Source organism: Hemiscyllium ocellatum, chromosome 7 (genome assembly GCF_020745735.1).
Source record: "Hemiscyllium ocellatum isolate sHemOce1 chromosome 7, sHemOce1.pat.X.cur, whole genome shotgun sequence".
Taxonomy (NCBI): Eukaryota; Metazoa; Chordata; class Chondrichthyes; order Orectolobiformes; family Hemiscylliidae; genus Hemiscyllium; species Hemiscyllium ocellatum.
In genome coordinates this window covers 53,086,801-53,107,058 of record NC_083407.1, presented here as the reverse complement: position 1 = coordinate 53,107,058, position 20,258 = coordinate 53,086,801, and the positions used below count along the sequence as shown (strand labels likewise).

The 20,258-nt window shown below is 37.4% G+C and overlaps 1 protein-coding gene across 4 annotated transcripts in view; it reads left to right on the top strand.

The window, feature by feature from the left end:
- The window catches only part of LOC132817445 (TRAF family member-associated NF-kappa-B activator-like), a 94,913-nt gene that overhangs the window by 63,632 nt on the left and 11,023 nt on the right, over positions 1–20,258 (top strand). For all 4 annotated transcript variants that reach the window (XM_060827890.1, XM_060827889.1, XM_060827888.1 and 1 more), the window contains 3 exons: positions 1,368–1,441; positions 6,474–6,589; positions 8,695–9,248. In XM_060827890.1, the coding sequence (XP_060683873.1) occupies positions 1,368–1,441; positions 6,474–6,589; positions 8,695–9,248 (744 nt within the window). The remainder of the gene's footprint in view (positions 1–1,367; positions 1,442–6,473; positions 6,590–8,694; positions 9,249–20,258) is intronic.

Genomic DNA, 20,258 nt, shown 5'->3' with positions numbered 1-20,258 from the left:
GAACAAGGCAACAGTTTATAAATAATGGGCTGCCTGCTTTAGACAGAGATTTGGAGATTTTGTTTTCTTTCAGTAGGTGGTGAATCTTCAGAACTCTCTTGCCCAAAAAACAATGGAAACAGGGTAATTTAGATATTTTAAGGCAGAGGTAAATGGATTCTTGACTAACAAGACTATTAAATTGTCTCATGGATAGAATGGAATGTGAAATTGAAATGTCAGTCATTTGGGTGAGTAGACTTGAGGAACTGACTAGCTCACTCCTTCAAATTTGTATCTTTCTCCTTTCTTCTCTCACTCTTTCTTTTTCTACCTCTTTCCTCCTCTTGTTCTCTTTTGAATGTCTCCAATTATCTATAAATTACATTCATGCAATTTTGCCATGCTCCATATCTTCTTTTTTATTCAACCTTCCTTTCTTTATGTATATCCTTGCCCTTTCTATTTGTGTCTTATGCATTTTTTTCCCAATGAGATACATTTAATCATCTAATCGTCCACTGACTGCAGAAATTACTACTACTCCTTCAATAGAGAGCTGGAGCTTAATGTCTAAATATGGTTATTCTATTCGGTAGTATAGGCCTCTCTTCCTCCACAAAAGCAATCTCAGATGTGAGCCAGATGATGGGGCAATGGTTATACATTGTTTGAACTGCCACGGAAGCATTTGAAATGAACAGCCCAATATTTTCATCTGGGGGCATGGGAAAACTGCTGTCTGTCTGAGTAGATTAATATCTTTTCAAAAAAACATAAGCTCTGCAAACTCAATTTATTTCAGTAGGTGCAATTTATAATCTAAAGGACCCATACAGGCTGAGCTATATCAATCCAGCCTGCCAAGATACATGCAACTTAAAACTTTTAGAACTTTTACTTGTTAGTATCTTCTGCCTCAATGTTGAGTGTGGATGTTTAGAAAGGCTCAACCTTGGCACTGTTGCCTCTTTGGCAGATAATTTGCTCATTAAAACGCCAAGATCTGTTCAGTACCAGCAACATGAGGTCAATATAAATTAACTGAAATGTAGAATTGAGCTTTAAATGTGCCTTTCAAATTATCTTTTACATTAGAGTAAAGAGTTGATCAATCATATGTTAAATTAAACTTGTAGTGTGACACAATTTCAGCAGATGGTGCTCACTGATCATCTACATGCTCAGTCAGTTGGAATTGGCAGTTCCAGCCTTGCAGCATGCATTGCATTAGCTGTTATTTTCACTATAAATAAGTTAACATACATTCTATTTGTAAGAATATAACTGAGCTATCTTCTCTACAGTCATACAATGATTTATACTACCTGTTTATTTTTAACCAAGAAACAAGATTTAGTTATTGTTAAATATGTTTATATTTCAAGGTAAACCGAAAGATGGCTGAATCATCATCAAAGACTGCTGTTCCTCTGACAGGGACTGATCATCCTCTGTACAAGTATGTTTTTTTTTCCTCAATGGATAATCGTGTTAGTAAAATGCTTTGATAATAAATCCACATCAATGATAAAGGCTGCAATAGTACGAAAAGCAGAATTATTTTGTTTGTATCTTTATGACTGTGACAAATATTTTAGTAATATTGATCAAGTTAAGCAATGTTAAGGAAGCTCAAGTCAATGAACACTCATTGCCAGCATTCTTTGAAGTTGCAAATTGTGTCTAATTTGTTGAATCTTACACACTTGACACTAATAATTGCGATCAGATTTCCACAATTATTACCTGGTTACATATGAAAGGCTTTGGCCAGATTAGGTAGATTGGCTAAGAATGAAATTTAAGAACTGTGGAGAAACTGAGAAATTTCAGACACATAATTGAAATGGGTAAGTAAACAAACAGAAAAAAAAATTGAAGCTCATGGAATGTTGGTCTCTGTTTCAAGCCGGTTGAAAAAACAAAGAGGTGGAAGTTAGTTTTGTTATAAAGCTCTGATTGGCCTGTATTGTGAGCAGAGGTTTTCAACCAGTGTCCCGCGGCAAGGTGAGAAATGTGTTGTGAAATTCTCAAAGCAGTGCCACATTGCATCGACGTCCAATACCATGCTTGTGCGGAAATGTGGGACTAAGCATGTGCAGAAAATGGAAAATCTGTCTGCTTACCCATGTGCAGGCCCAAATATGCAGTCTTTGACTGTACAAAGATCAAGGATTGTTACTCCATGATAAGAAGAAACTGTGCATGCACAGTAAAGAAGAATGCAATTGTTCAATGACTGTTGAACTAACATGCCTAACTGGACACATTTGCATGGATTTTAGGGTGAATATTTTTGGAATTTTTTAGGCCACTGTTCAGTTGAACACGGTTAAGCCACCGATCTAAGTTTTAGAATCGCTTTCTATAAAGAAATGTATAAGTTGTTGTTTATTTGTTGTGTACACTCTATTGCAAACCTCGCTAGTAAGGCTGTAACCATGGTAAATGCATATAAATGTGACCTTTTTGAGCAATCATTCCAGCTGAAAAAATTGGTCTTCCATGGAATTATTTATCTCATTGAAGTGTGTCTTGATTTTGAAAAAGTTGGGAACCACTGGTTTAGACCACTGCATTCATTCCAGGAATGATATGTTTGCTTTTGGGTGAAGTATAATCAGCCTGATAACAAGATTAAATTACAAAGCCAGTTTGCACAGGTCACGATACAAGCTAAGTACCGTGATGCTGGAGATCAGAAATAAAAAATAAATGCTGGAGAAACTCAGCAGATATTGAAGCCTCTGAAGAGAGAGAGAGGAAGAGTTAATATTTTGGGTCGACCCTTCTGGGTACCAAGTTTGACTGATGTTATGCATCATATTGATATGAAGATAGACTTGGTCGGTTAGGAATATATTCACTGGCATTTTGAAGAATGAGCGGGGCATCTCATAGAAGCTAACAAAATTCTCTCTAGATTGGGGAAACACAAGACTGATGTTTCCAATGATCAATGAATCCAGAATCAGGGATCTCAGTTTAAGGATATGTAGTACCCATTTCAGTACATAGATGAGGAAAAATTTCTTCACCCCGAGAGTGGTGAGCCTGTGGAATTCTCTGCCACAGAAAGCATTTGATGCCTAATCATTGAATCTTGTAGGCAAGTGATAGATCTGGTTCTTAGAGCTAAAGAGATCAAAAGGTATGGGGAGAAAGTGGGAACAGGACGCAAAGTAGGTTGGTTATCCAAATAGTTTATTCCTCTTCCTATTTTCTATGTTTCTATGTGTTGATAACTTTTTGACAAGTCATGTGGAACACCTGTTCTTTGCTTTGCAGTTCTTCTCAGGATGATTGATCACTTGCTCCTAATTGTTTTCTTTTGTTACTGTTACATGGGGCTCGTCTTTCTCTTACAAGACGTGTTCCAGAAACCCCACTGCATGCTGCTTTTGATGAGCTCTAGTTATTACTCATGCTCAGTGATGAGAGAGAATGAATCTTTGAGTATTTTCCCATTCATACAATACAAATTGCTATTGCCCTGCAGTTAAAACCCTTTTTATGTTTTATCCCATGCATCTTACAAAATGCAAGGCAATAACACTATAACAATTCAAATTTTAAGTTGTAATTGGAAGGTTTGCTCTGCTGTAATATTGGCAATGAGCATAGTAAAGCGATACAAGTTTATTTCAATGCTTTGTATAAAAGCTCTATCAAATGGAGTAGGTTGAGAGGAAATTTTTTGTAGCATCTATGCTTTTCTACATTCAGAAATTATAGTTAATTTTACCTTGGCAGATACTCTGAAGCAGGAAAATTTATTTATCATCTGCTATGTCCACTGAACTTAATCCATGAAATTTACTATTTGTTTCACCATCTTTCACATTATTCAGGTGGCTGTTGTGCAGGGAGTACTCTAAAATGCTAAATGAAACAACTGTATTTTGTTGGAACTACACATTTATTTTTCAGTTCCTGTGATGCACTTCTTATTCAGAAAGTTAACCCTGATTTTAATTACAGTTGCAGAGCCACAGAACTGGGAATTTACAATGAATTGATAAAGTTAAACCCAAATGATTCGGTTAGATTGATTTATAACTTGTGCAAAGATATCTTAAAACATCAGTTTTGTGGCTTCAAATTTAGGTACAGAAAGTACACGTTGGGACTTCTTTAAGAAAAGTCATTCTGGACCTGAAAGTTGATTACCTAAATGAATGAATAATTTTTTTAATGGGTTTACTGATCCCTGTGTATGCTGTTTTGCCAAGTGATTTACTGCACATGCAGTAAGTTTGGAGTCGCTTCTCTGACAGCCAGTTTTAGGATCATTTTATTGGATATTATGGTACTTTATTTTGTGAAGTTAGAGTACATCCATCCTATATTTCATATTGTTTTATTGTGAAAATTTAATACAGATAGTCTCTTTGTACTACAGGTGCAAAATCATTTTCCATCATTGGACCTAATATTTGCTAAAAGGAGTATTGATTTATAGATATGAACTTTGCCAATGGGATACTGCTTTCAATCTTATTCTATAGATAATGAGAAAAATTATTTGTTTATAATTAAAAGTAGCGGTGCATTACATTTTGCCATAGTAGAATGAACAAGTGTCCCTCTTTTCTCAATGATTTAAATAAACAATGCAAGCATGCTAATTAGCTGAAATCTAGGTCAGCAAATATCTCCCAGTTAATTAACTATTTGAAAGACTGCAATTTCAATAAATTACCCACCATGTTTATTCTTTCAAAGCTATTCCAGCTGTCAATTTATAATTTGACATAGTAGCATTTTTAAGATGATAAACCTAAAAAATATGATTTAAAGTCATGGAAGTTGATGTTTTTCTCTACCTTCATAAATAATTCCTCATTCCTGTATAATTTGTATGTCAAGATCTTTCAGTGTTTTCACGTGTTGACAGTCATTTTGTTCTACTTAACTGCAATTTGATTTTTTTCCCCCTGGCCTTTGTTTTACCCCTGTTTTTTGTTACTTTATACTCGAGCCAAAAAGAAACTAGTGAATTCTTCAAATTTGCACATACATGGACCATTTTTGAAGTTTTTTATTTTCTTCTAGTTTTCTAATCTTCGTTTAGGATCGTTCTCTGTTTCATAAATGTTTTTCATTTCTCCTCCACTTTTGCTCCACCTCCACTTCCACCCCACTACTCCCACCAACTCCCAATTCGCCAGTTAAAATTTATTCTAACTTTCACAAACCCCAATTCTTTCAGTAGCTGAGTATGCTCTTATTTTAAAATATTCGAGGTATGTGGTGTTCAACAGTCCAGTTTTCAAGGCTGTATTTTGCAGCAAAAATGTTTGACATCACTGTATATCCAAATTAAGCTCCTGTGATAACTTAATGTGCAAAAAGACTACTTTATGTCCTATAGAGCAGAAGATACCATTTCTGTGCATGGTAGCTAATCTCATGTGGAGTAGTAACTGTGGTGTTACATTAAACCTCTGTATTCTTAGTTCGCTTATGGAAAGTAATATCAAAAAAGAATCTTGATCCTCATTATTACCATGACACTCTGTTTGAGTGTGTGTGCATACGAAGTGTTGGGCTGGGATGTCCACCATAGACTACAGGCCCGCTCTCGCAGATGGGCTTAGGCTTGGTATCTTGTGCTAGGTGCTCATATCTTAGAAATTATACCTCACCTCCGAGGAAAGAAAGTTTGCGAGAAAAACATGAACGGTTTATTTTATGTTGTGTGTTATTGGAGCACATCATATTGTTCACAAAATCCTTTTATTCAGTTATTAATTGGAAGTAATAAAACATCAATGAATGCAGACCAGATATGTTATAGATGAGTATAAGGGGTGCCAGGATAGTGTAGCCAGATTGCGTTTCTGCCAGAGTCTTCAGTGAAGTACCTCTGAATTCCTCTTGGCATGATACCAACCCCTGAAGGGGTGATTATCTTGCCATGCTGGTATGAGCTTGAAGTAGTAATTCAGCAGGATTTATAGTGCCAGTCTAGTGCTGGATCATTGTAAATGCCAAATTTAAATTGGACACAAACTTGGCAGTACAGACTGGTTATAAAACATTCGACTTCTGTGTTGAGGAATTAGTTCCAAATGCAATATTCTCCCATGAAATTAATACTTAGTTCTAAAATATTATAAGTTACCACTGCAATAAATGTCATTGCATCAAATCTTTACTTGTAGATGTATAACAGTTTTTTGGTATTCATACCTGCACAAAGAAATAAAGCCATTTATTCGAAATGTAGCTCTTATCACCACCTGGTGGCCTGCCTCCCAACCAGATGATCACAGGTTCAGGAAATGTGAAAAATTGGCAGTTTTCTACTTTGCTATAAGCGCACCTTCTGTCAGCTGATCATGTAACAGAATAGATTGTGGTCACGGCCAAGTCTGAGACCTAGACGTCCCTCCTTCCTACTGAAGAAGGCTGTGTAATGGCAAGTGATTTATGTAGGAAAATTAACATTAAACCGCTTTTCTGACATACCAATACTTGTATTACAGAGAGAGGTTGGACTTTGCTTTTCAGGAGATTTGTCAAGAATTTAAACAACTATCTGCCTTAACAAAGAAACAAACGGAACTTCTGAGTAAATATAACTACAGCAAAGAAGTGATAAGTGAGTACTATGCACATTTTCTTTGCATCGTACTTCAATCGTTTGGGGAAGCCAATGGAATCTTTAATATTGCAAAGATAATTACCTGATTTTTCCCCCACTTATTAGAATGTTGTGTCTCTCATTGGAAATCTCCATTATTTGAGCCCTTGTTTTCTTGTTTTGTTTCAAATATGGTGAAAATACAACTACAGTCTTTACATCAAAAGAAGCCAATGGACAAACACTTAATTACAGAAGAAATATCTGAAGACTTTTTGAACATTGTTTGAAAAAAGCAATATAGAAGACTGGTCATTAATTTAATCATGCTGTCCAATTTGTAATTCATATAAGCCGATAGAAATGCTTACAACTTCTGTCAATAATACCTTAAAACTCTTGAGAACGAGTTTTCAATAAATTTACAATATTGAATCGAGAGTTTGGTGGGGTGGGGAGGAAGTTAAAATCACAATTTAATTTTTCATGATTTCAAACTGCTACTTTAAATTTACCAGCTGTGCTAGACTTGAGGTCTTTCTCCAACTAAGTATTTGTTCTCCTTTTTCTAATTTTATAATATCAAAAATGCAAGGTCTGCGTTGATACCAATGATATAATGACTACAGAAACTGATAAAATTGAAGGTTTAATAAGGGAGTTAGACTAATGGAATGAATTGCTAACTTTAGCTTAAAATATACAAATGTTCAGTGACATTAAAAAACAAGATAAATAATTTTGGGTTTTTATCCCATAAATCTTTATTTGACTCAATACAACAAGTATACTGATTTCACAACTTTGGTATATGTAACTTTTTAGTAAAGATCAATTTGTTGCTTTTGAGCTGGAGCATGATATGAACATTCCTTCACTTCTGGTAGCTTCAATAAAGCTATGAAACAAATATAATATTTGCCTCGTTTTGTGCACTTAGGTGTTCCCAGTCACATTCAACCCCAGCTTATGGAAAAGCAAGTGCTAGTTAGGTAAATTATATGAGTGCAACTTTTATGCAGCCATTGGAAGCACAAACTCTCGGTCATTGTCCCCATCCCAATTTTCTCTTTCTGTGAAGAAGCACTGAACCACTCTTTGTTACTTTGAAGTACAGTATGTTGGGTTACCAGTAGTAAAATGTCAATATTTCTAGGCTTTTGTAAACAAAAGGATTGTTTGAAATAACCACACAGTGAAAATGGTTAAAGGCACAGCAGTTTTCATGTGTATTTTAAGATTTAGGGGTGAGGTTGATATTTCTTGTAATAATTTTACAGCTAGTGATTAATGGCTACTTGCATTTCAATCCTAGAAAATTAAATAGTTTTAAAAATATGATTGGCTCAACTTTGCACTGAAGGTATTTACTACTATTGCCTTCCTTTTCTTCTGCCTTAGGCCAATCGTGTCCATGAAATCTTTGCTCCTGTGATCTTGAGTCTATGAGATCTTTATTTCTCATTGCCTAGGAAGATGCCTTTAACCTCCAGTTATGACCTCCTTATGTCGCAGGAAAGAGATCAGATGCTTGATCCTATGCTAATTACTGCAGCTATAATATAAATTGAAAACTTTTTATTGTAAATAAAGATATTCAAAAAACTAGAGCTTTTGTTGCCATGACCTAGCTATGTTGATCTCAGAAAAGTAGTGATCAACTGCCATTCTTCCAGACAGATTGTTTTCCATACCAACTATGATGTTGGTTTTTGAACTCCAGAACAATTTTAAAACTATGTATTGGTCAAATTTTAAATGCTGTCACAGGTATTGATTTTAAAAAGTCATGTTTATTCTGTATGCTCCAAAAGAACATAATTTTTTAAATTATGTGATTCGTCATTCCACATACACAGCACGTAATATGTTATATTTTTGGATTATTTAACATAATGCAAGTGCTTAATGTATGTCCTTAATGTAACAAAGTATATGTTTTACACTTGCAATATATCATATGCCTGTTAATGTGCTGTAGAGAAGAAGATACAAAGGACTGCCATAAGTAGGTTGAACATTGCCCTAGTACAAGAAGTACAAAACTGTGTTGCTTTCTATTTTTTTTTGGCTTTCCTATATGGTTTGGAATCAAATTATTGCCTTTTCTTACATTCTTTTAGATATGCCATTCTCAATGCCTATACAGTGTACAGACGAAGGAGAGCAAGAACATGTAGAAGAACATTTTGTTGGCAAGGACAAAAGTGTATCTAAAAGCTCTGCTGTGTACAGAATACAACAGAAACATCTTCAAGTAGTTGAGTCTCTGTCTGAACTAGATATCAGATTCCCGCCTTCTGATAATGACTATGATTTCCTAAACAGTGCACCAGAAAAACCAAGACCAAAAACTGCTTTTGAAGATCCCATACGTAAAGTTGATGAAGCGCTTATGCAAGGTGATATCCAGGACTTGAAAGATAAGAATAGGGAAGAATGCACTTTATTTGAAACATTTCCTGTGGGACCAACTAATAAGACAAAACCCAACCCTTTTGGTGATGAGCAAGGAAAGATTGCAAACATTAATACTTCTGTAGGTACTGCAGTTGATAACAGCACATTGAGAAGTCCTCCAAGCCCCTCATTTCTTCAACCTTCTAAGTCTTTTCCAAATGCTGAATCTCATCAAATGATTTCAACAGAACCAACAGTGATCAGAGGTCCGCAACATGTAAGTCAAAACCTACCAAAACCAGCATTGTAAATAACGTATTTCAATTGTATTATTTGTTAGTTAGTGACATGCATCCATATTTCTGATGTTTGTGGTCAGAATAGTGCTGATGCTCCTGCTCATTTCTCTATATATAAAAGGTACAGCTTCAGGTAAGGAGACAATGCAGCTAACTGCCAAAACCCAAAACTTGCAGTCTGCATGGTTATTCTGTGCCAGCTTTATGAAAAAATAGCATTTTGCTAATTGCTCACCCAATGGCATCCATTGAATGTTCAGATTGCTCTATGTATAGGGTAATGTAAAAGATCAACATGAAATAGTTGAGGTTTATCATTTCAAATGCAAATATTCCTAATTATTGCAAGAATTATTGCGACTTAGTCTCTGTTCAGTGAAAATTGACTGTTACCAATGCGGAGTTACATTCCTAATGCAGTAATTGCTGGGAATCTTCAAAATGTTGAACTAAAACTTTATTCCCTTTCAGTCTCTCTCAATCCAATCTTTCTTTCCTCCTGTTTTACTCTTTCTATATCTCACTTGACATTGAGGGCACACACTTTTAACTTTCCCTCCAGCATTTATTTCTCAGTCCTTCAAACTGATGAGTTTAAGAGAGACAGACTGTTGCTTGAACTGTTCATTTAAGGTCGAATATATGATTTCCCTCACTGACAACATTTTTTTTTTACCTGAAGATGCAGAAACAAGTATTACTAATAACAGACATCATTAGATGTCCTGTTACAGCACATGTTTCTAGAGATGTCATTATTTTAACCAGTCACTGAACAAAGTGCTTCAGTTATTACACTCCTGATTAAATACAGTATAATGTGAATCAAAATCAAAGATTGCTTTCAACCTCCCTCCCAGCCTACTAAAGAAAAGTAACTGCACTCTTTTTTTAAAAATTTATTCATGGGACATGGGCATCATTGGCTGGTCAGCATTTATTGCCTATCCCTAGTTGTCCTGGAAAAAGTGATGGTAAGTGCTGCATTAGACCACTGCAGTCCATATGGAGTAGGTTAACCCACAGTGCCATTTTGGAGAGAATTCCATGATTTTGGTCCAGTGATAGTGAAGTAATGGCGGTATATTTCCAACTCATGATGAGAATGAGTGAGTGGTTTGGAGGGGAACGTATAGGTGGTGGTGTTCCCATGCATCTGCTGTCTTTGATTTTCTACATGGAAGTGATATTCTTTACCAGTCTTGACTTTACTTGACTCTACTGCTATACTAGTATGAATAACTATCAACTTAACTCTGCAGTGACCTAGTGAGATCCTTCATTATATCAAGTCGTTAAAAAGAATTGCAGAGCTTGAAGTAGTTAACTGAGAGCTTGAAACTACCTTTCAAGACAACTTGATCTCTTTTTTTTAAAATACCCTCAGTGAAATTTTGAAGTACTTCTTGTGTTTCTGATATAAGTTCTTGTTCAACATTATTCTTTCAAGAAACTCTTCATAGTTCTGTTTGATTCAACACTCTGGTACTTTCTTTTGACCTTCCTTAGCTAACTTTACTGTCATGGTAAAGAGGCATCAATTATATCAAAACTTAGCCTCTAATGAACCAAAATGCGCACCTTCTCCATGCCTTGGAATCAATCCATACCCACTTAATAGTATAATGTATAAAATACTTCAGGAATACCCACAATCTCCCACTTATGCAGGATATATCCTATTACAATGTGGAACTGGTGCATAGTGTTTTGTTGAAAATGTGTTGCTGGTTAAAGCACAGCAGGTCAGGCAGCAGCCAAGGAATAGGAAATTCGACGTTTCGGGCATAAGCCCTTTATCAGGGCTGATTCCTGATGAAGGGCTTATGCCCGAAACGTCGAATTTCCTATTCCTTGGATGCTGCCTGACCTGCTGTGCTTTAACCAGCAACACATTTTCAACTGTGATCTCCAGCATCTGCAGACCTCATTTTTTACCCGCATAGTGTTTTGGACTTTTACGTCTGGAACTTGTATCTAAATCAAGTCAGACTCTTGGGAGGGAGATCTTCTGTCTTTTGACATGTTTGGGCAATCCAATTTGGTGGTTTTAACTAAACCTAATTTGGCATAATTGTCAATGTTATTCTGATCAACTTATGACTGATATGAAAAATGAGGCAAGGATAGTCTATTGTAGAAGATGCTGCTCTTCCTGTATTTAGCTGACACACATTGTGGTAACATACAGAAGACTATTTTGCAAGTTAATTTATGTTAACTCCAGACTCTGAAATAAGGTTGTTTCCTCTGCCTCTACCAATATACAAATACCTTTAAGAAAATAGGCTTATTTGGCAAACAAATTAATTATTTACAGTGATCAAGCAATTTAGATATTAATTGTTTAAACATTTGCATGGGAGGAATATGATCAGCCTCCCAAATGTCTGATGGCCAATTAGGTTTTTAATACCTGCAAGCAATTTAAATCATAACTTGTTTACTGTTCACACATCTGTCTATGTTTTTGATCATTATATAATCTGAATGATTTAGAACAAAACTTCATTGTCCAATCAAATAAGTCTATTTTGTCCATCTGTACTGGCAGTGTATTTCAAATTAAGATTCCCAGCCTGCAAATAGATTTGATTTAATGAGTTTTTGCAATCCAAAGAAATAACTAAGTTTTGTTTTTGGTTTTCGTATTGACCACTCCAGGGGATAGAACAAACAAAGTTCTTTCTCAGATACAGCTAGTTAAAATCTGTTAACTTATAATGAAATGTATTTTCGGAAACAAACTAAAGCAGAAAACATGTTCTTATTATTAAATCCTAGTTGATGTTTGCTTAGAAAGTTAGACTGCATTTCACACTGTCATTATCTTTTGGAGAAAAGAAAGCTCTGGTAAAATTCCAAATTATACCACATGTTCTTAAGTATCTTGCCCATTGCTTTCCAAGTTGAAGATCATTTGCAAAATTACCAATAGAGCTGCACAAAGACGCATGGATTGTGTTTATATCTATGTATTTATTTCGGGTGGCATAGTGGTTAGCACTATTGCCTCACAGCGCCAGAGACCCGGGTTCAAATCCCGCCTCGGGCAACTGTCTGTTTGGAGTTTGCACATTCTCCCCGTGTCTGCGTGGGTTTCCTCCGGTTGCTCTGGTTTCCACCCACAGTCTAAAGATGTGCAGGTTAGGTGAATTGGCCATGCTAAATTGCCCGTAGTGTTAGGTGAAGGGGTAAATATAGGGGAATGGGTCTGGGTGGGTTGCTCTTTAGACGGTCGGTGTGGACTTGTTGGGCCGAAGGGCTGTTTCCACACTGTAAGTAATCTAATCTAATCTTACACAATATAACCCAGACTTCTGCATTTGGTAGGTTTCTATGATGTATAGTGGACGGTCAGTGAAGTAAACTGAGGTTTCCTTTTCTTACATTCCTCATTTCCAGAGTGAAATGCATTCTTCACTTATCGTGAATGGACTTAAAGTTGATTTCAAAGTTTTTGGATATGTTTGCAGGTCAAAATAAGGTGCTTCCAAGATGTTCTGAAACTGTAAAGACTGTGAGAGCCAGGAAGTCTGATACAGACTATTTCTTGTTTTTTGATTTTTTTTTGTGTGGAAATGAACTTAAATTAATACACAGTCATTCCTCTGTATCCACAAGGGTTCTGTTCCTGAGAACCCCCACGAATGATGAAAGTCGTGAGTTCAGAGCTCACTTAAAAGTGAGTTTAAAAATAGCAGATTCGGGTGTTTTGCCCGTGGATGTTGAATTTTGTTGATTCATGTTTTCTGGCTGGACAGGTGAAATTCGCAACTTGTGGATGCTGAGGATTTCCTGTATTTTTTTTTGATACATGCACTGTACACTAGGCTCATTAAAGCATAAGAAAGCAGAAATGAAGAACTTCCCATTTGGTCCATTCTTACTTTCTGTCAGGGATCATTCAGATTATTTTCCTTCTCTAAATTCATACTGTTGATTTAAATGCAGACCTATGAATCAGTTCTCATTTTGCAATAGTTTAACCCTGTCACTACATGCTGCACTAAATACTTCTATTTATAAATTGGAGTTTTAAGCATGGGGATATATTTATTTAACTTTATCTATTATTCTTTATTCATTTGAAATATTTCATGGTGCCTACAGACATTGAGTTGTTGCAATTTTTAACAACTAAGAACATATTCTCCATTTCGTTTTTCAGTGAAGGTCGATTGATATTCTACAGCTTTTGTTCGTAATTCTTAACCCAGTATCTAATAGCACCTTCACTCTTGGAATGTTCTTCTCTGCCTTTCGATTATTTTCTATTTATGCTAATTATAACAGCAGCATTTCATGCAATGTAACTGTCAGCTCTTGGTCTTGTCACTTATCTAGCAGTTTGCGTTCTCCAGCATCTTAAGTGGCTTTGCAACTATAGTTCTTTAATTGTATTCAGTTTTTCATTTGATTTTTGACATACATAAAGACTTTATTCTTAATCTATTATGCAATCCAATTTGCTATTTTGTTTTCCCATTACTTTACATATCTCATTATAAAATATGTTTGACCTTGGATCACTGCCATTTTGTTTCTGTTGGCAAGATACAAATGATTTTGGAAAAGGGTTTAAAATTTATGCCTGATAACGTCAAGTATGTAAAAATCAAGAAGTAGTGTGTAATATGTAAGTAAAAGAAAAACATTAGCTCTTAAAATGGAAGAGTATATAAGCTTTATAAATGTGTTCTGTGATGCTTTCATATCATGTTTGCACTTACCCATCTTACCCAATTAGCTGTTCATTTTATTTGCTTTCTGACCCCCTCTACAAAATAACTGAAGTTGTTCTTCATAGCTCTATCCCTCCCAATGTTTCACTTCTCCAACCCCCTACTCCTGCCATCAGTGCAACTTTCCTCTTCCTCTCTCTCTTGTTTACTGCCCAGCAGTGACAGCCAATCACACTTTCCCTGTGGTCCTTATGATTTGTCGTGCATGAACCTATCCTAAATTACACTCATTTGTCTTGTCATGGCCACAATGAGAAGATCCATAATCCCGGCAGCGAAACCTTCCATGAGTTCCACTTATATGTTGTTTAAGCCCTTGCTGTAGGTGAACTTAAAATAATTGAAGGACAGCAAGCATCTCACTTATTTTTAGTTTTCTGTTTGAAGGTAGTTTCAACTCATAGTATTGTGTTTTCCATCACTGGTAAGGCATAGAGTTGGGTCTTGAATCCTCCCCAGCCAGAACAGGAATCAAACTCTCTGCTGTTGGCACCAGTCATATGTACACTTTGGATCCAACTGGCCTCATAGGTGTCAGAGTTTACATATATGTTGTTGTCCAGGGCTATGAATAGTGTTAGATGCTCTAATTTACTTTCCATCATAAAGCTAGAGGAATTTCTCCTGCCTTTACTGCCTGCCATTGGCATATATTGGAAGGGATTACGGATTGATCAACCTGTTTTGCTCACATTTATGAATGGATTTTCCTTTGCCATCAAAGTCTTGGAGTGAGACTTAGTGCTTGAGCTAGAGGCTCAGGGTTCATTTAATGAAACACAAGACCTTATCTTAGTTCACTATAACTGGAATTTTCCAAGGGATCATTTTGCATTGAGTGGACTAAGCCTCTGTCCCTTATAGTGGTCCATATAAATAACAATTGTGGTGGAACTACTTCATTATGGAGCTTCTGTTAATAGGCAAAGGTTTGAGAGTTGAAGGCTTTAGAAACCTCTTTCTCCTCCTTATCTTACTAGTCTATCTGTACCGAAAACACCATGATCATCTTCTCATCAACACTCTTTTTATCTCTGCAACTGCTTTGCACACCTACTGCTCTCATTTTGGCACTCAGGCCTTTGCATATGTTTCTCACTGCAACCAACTTCTGAAAAAGCATTGGTCATGTTCTCAGTCTTGTTCCTCAAACCAGCTTTAAGTGCTTTGTGAATTTTGTTTACCCCTGGATGTCCAAAGCACGACTCCCCCAATTTACCCACATCTTGTCATGCTATCTTTGTGATAGTGGCAGATGGAGTTTAATTCTGATAAATGCAAGGTGCTGCATTTTGGGAAAGCAAATCTTAGCAGGACTTGTACACTTAATGATAAGGTCCTAGGGAGTGTTGCTGAACAAAGAGACCTTGGAGTGCAGGTTCATAGCTCCTTAAAAGTGGAGTTGTAGGTAGATAGGATAGTGAAGAAGGCGTTTGGTGTGCATTCCTTTATTGGTCAGAGTATTGAGTACAGGGGTTGGGAGGTCATGTTGTGGCTGTACAGGACATTGGTTAGGCCACTGTTGGAATATTGCGTGCAATTCTGGTCTCCTTCCTTTCGTAAAGATGTTGTGAAACATGAAAGGGTTCAGAAAAGATTTCCAAGGATGTTGCCAGGGTTGGATATTTGAGCTATAGGGAGAAGCTGAACAGGCTGTGGCTGTTTTCCCTGGAGCATCTGAGGCTGAGGGGTGACCTTATTGAGGTTTACAAAATTATGAGGGGCATGGATAGGGTAAATAGACAAAGTCTTTTCCCTGGGGTGGGGGAGTCCAGAACTAGAGGGCATAGGTTTAGGATGAGAGAGGAAAGATATAAAAGATACCTAAGGGGCAACTTTTTCACGCAGAGGGTGGTACATGCATGGAATGAGCTGCCAGAGAAAGTGTTAGAGGCTAGTACAATTGCAACATTTAAAAGGTATTTGGATGGGTGTATGAATAGGAAGGGTTTGGAGGGATATGGGCCAGGTGCTGGCAGGTGGGACCTTGATTGGGTTGGGATATCTGGTCGGCATGGACGAGTTGGACCGAAGGGTCTGTTTCCATGCTGTACATCTCTATAATCCTGTGACTCTATATCCCAAGAACACTCTTGTGCTACATTCATACTGTGTCACTCTTTTTGTCTTCCATCATGCTAAAAGCTCAGGCGTAAAACCACTGCCATAATGCCAGGACTCAAAGACCCTCCCCCCCCGATAGCCTTGAATGGCCATATCCCATCACCTGATGCAACTATTTGCACCGATCTTACCCAGCTTCCTATCAATGCTGACTCAGACCCAACTCACCTTTCCACAATGCTTCAGTTTTCTTCTATATCCCTGGAACATGAAAAGTCTTCCCTATTAACCCTAAAAATCCAGAATTTTCTAACAGTAAAATTAAGATTAATTGAAATTAAAATGGAGAAATATACAAAATTCTAACTAATATTTTTCCTTTAAAATATGAATATTTACTATTTCCCTGCAACTCCAACTGGAGGTGTAGCCTGCAGCCCCTTTATGTCCCATGGCATATCGCTGTCCAAAACAAAAGGCAGGTGAAGAGAAATAGAAAACAGACCAGGAATCAAACATTCCAACATCCTAGCGATTCTTTATTTTCTTTCCTAAATATTTTGTGTTTTCTTACTTCAAATTCATGTTCAAACTACACTGCCACACTTGTGGAAAGAAGATGCTTAATTGGCAACTCATGATCTCCAAAACCTCTGATTGAACAGAACAAAATAAATAACTGCAGTTGGCACCTTAAACTCAAGCTATTAATTTCTGAATTTACAAAGTTGATTTTTATTTCCTTGCCTCCCTGTTTCTCAGTATTAATTGGGCATATCAGGAAGAAAATTGCAGCCAAAAAAAGTTGCCAACGTATTGCTGAAGGCCATTTCAAATTTCAGATGGGCCTCAATTTTGGTTTCAGGTGGGAGTCTTAGCTGCCAAAGAGTAACTAACTGGTATTAAAATAAAGGCTTTACTGCACTGTTAAGACCTTGACAATTGTATTAGTCAACACATTGGAATTTAGAAGAATGAGAGATGATCTCATTGAAACATAGAGGATTCTTAAGGGACTTGACAGGATAAATCCTTGCCACACAGAACTGTGGAGGTAGAGTCCTTGTGTACATTTAAGACTGACGTAGATTATTGATCAGAAAGGAAATCAAGGGTTATGGGGAAAAGGCAAGATATGAGGAATGCCGGAATAATCATTAACCTATTGACTGGTGTAGCAGGTTCGATGGCCCTACTCCTGCTCTTATTTCTTACGGTCTTATTTGGGTATTGCTCCCTCAAGTTGCTCGCAAAATACAGGTATTCTGCTTGGGAGACAGCCATAGGGTCATACAACACAGAAACAGACTCTTTGGTCCAACGCATCTCCACCAACCAGACATCCAAATCTGACCTAGTCTCATTTGCCAGCATTTGGCCCATATCCCTGTAAACCCTTCCTACTCATATACCCATCCAGATGCCCCTTAAATGTTTTGTAATTGTCCCAGACTTCACCAGTTCCTCTGGCAGCTTGTTCCATGCATGCACCATCCTTTGTGTGAAAAAATTACCCTTCAGGTCCTTTTTAAATCTTTTTCTCTCTCTCCCCTTAACTCTATGCCCATTAGTTTTGGACTCCTCCACCCTAGGAAGAAGACTTTAGCAATTCACCCTATCCATGACCCTCGATTTTATAAACCTCTGTAAGGTAACCCCTCCATCTCTGACACTCAAGGAGAAACAACCCCAGCCTATTCAGCCACTCCCTATAACTCAACTCCTAAACCCAGCAACATCCTTGTAAATCTTTTCTGCACTATCTCAAGTTTAACAACATTCTTCCTGTAGAAGGGCAACGAGAATCATATGCAGTATTCCAAAAGTGGCCCACCAATGTCCTGTACAGCTGCAACATGATCTCCCAAGCCATTTGTAACTACTTATAGGATCGTATGCAGCATTCAGGCAAGACTGGAAGCAGGTTTGCATGACATTTCCTTAATTACTTGGGACATTTATGCCTTAAATTTGTTTTCCTTACTGTTAAAGAGCTGCTTCCCTGCTGCACCCAATTTTGCATACCCAACTGCAACATTGTCATTGCACTGCCTATGCTTAGCAAGATCCACTACAGTTTCTAGAACACTGATTTCCTACTGCCCAAAAACTGCAGAACTAAAGCTAACAGCTTGCTTTCCAAAATTAATTATTGAGGAAAATCTATTGAGCCTCCTGATACCACCTTCAGGTGGCTGGAGCGTGCATAATACTTGCCTACTTGATCTCTGCCAGAAATCAAAATCACTTTGCCCATTGCTTAGTTAATGGCAGTTAGACTTTAAGGATAATAATTTTTTTGTTGCATCACCTTTACAAAACAGTACATTTCTGACCCCATAGGAAAAGCTATGAAGGCATTATTTGAATCAAACTGCAGCTTAAGCAGTGTCGTCAAAAGCCAATTAAATTTGAATTCACTGCACCTCTGTGAGCATGACATCAATTACATTTTGTATTCTTAAAAACAACAGCTTTATGTTAGCCGCTGCATTATATAATGGCCCTTTGTTTATTCATGTGTATAATTTGGCTTCTCATGAGCAGTCCAATGACATTTACTCAGATACAGAAACTGATCTCTCAAGGTGTTGTGGTGATGCAGCAATGTTTTGCTGTATATTTTGCAAGGTCCTTAATTAAAAGCAACAAAATAGTGGGAATAGGAAAAATTTATAGAAAAGGATAGAAAGGTGGTATTTGACAGCATTTCGTGGAGACTTTTGTGGTTAAGAGGACTTGAGTGTGTTTGCACTTTAGAAGAACAGGTCTGAGACACTGATATTGGCACTGTGAAAGTGGGCGTCCTAAGCTTTGTACAGTTGATGTCTTGGAATTGAATGGTTTAGAGTAAGATTTAGATTGTGGAGGCATTTGGAGGGGTTTTGTGCTTTTTTAAACTGGAAAAACAAATGTTTGTTTTGTGGCTTGTAATCTTGGGTTTGTGAGTATGGAGGTGGAGTGGCATTCAGGGATTCAGTAGAATTGAATTTGAAGCACTAGGCTTTTGCAGAACATGACTCCTCATATGATTGAGAGTAAGGTGAGTGATATTATGATAGCTGAAAGAAAAGTTCTTCTTGAACTAAGCAAAATACATTTCTGAGAGCAGTATTTGAAGAGGCCTGATATCTATATTTCACAGCTTTGTAGAGAACAGAGAACATGGAACATTACAGCACAGTACAGACCCTTCGGCCCTTGATGTTGCGCAGCCCTGTCATACTAATCTGAAGCCCATCCCACCCACACTATTCCATGTACGTCCATATGCCTATCTAATGACTACTTAAATGCACTTAAACTTGGCGAATCTACTACCGTTGCAGGCAAAGCATTCCATACCCTTAACTACTCTATGAGTAAAGAAACTACCTCTGATATCTGTCTTATACCTATCTCCCCTCACTTTAAAGTCGTGTCTCCTCGTGTTTGCCGTCCCCATACTTGGAAAAAGGCTCTCCCTGTCCACCTTATCTAACTCTCTGATTATCTTGTATTTCTCTATTAAGTCACCTCTCAACCTCCTTCTCTCTAACGAGAACAGCCTCAAGGCCCTCAGTCTTTCCTTGTAAGACATTTCTTCCATACCAGGCAACATCCGAGTAAATCTCCTCTGCACCCTTTCCAAAACTTCCACATCCTTCTTATAATGCGGTGACCAGAACTGTACATAGTACTCCAAGTGTGGCCATACCAGAGTTTTGTACAGCTGCAGCATGACCTCCTGGTTCTGGAACTCAATCCCTCTATTAATAAAGGCCAAAACACTATATGCCTTCTTAACAACTTTGCCAATTTGGGTGGCAACTTTCAGGGATCTGTGTGCATGGACACCGAGATCTCTGCTCATCTGCACTCCCAAGACTCTTACCATTAGCCCAGTATTTTGCATTCTGATTACTCCGTCCAAAGTGTATCACCTCACACTTGTCCACATTAAACTCCATTTGCCACCTCTCATCCTGCTCTGCATCCTATCTATGTCTCTCTGCAACCTACTACATCCTTCGTCACTATCCACAACTCCACCGACCTTAGTGTCGTCTGCAAATTTACTAACCCACCCTGCTAAGCCCTCATCCAGGTCATTTATAAAAATGACGAACAACAGTGGACCCAACACCGAACCTTGCGGTATGCTGCTAGTAACTGGGCACCAAGATGAACATGTTCCAT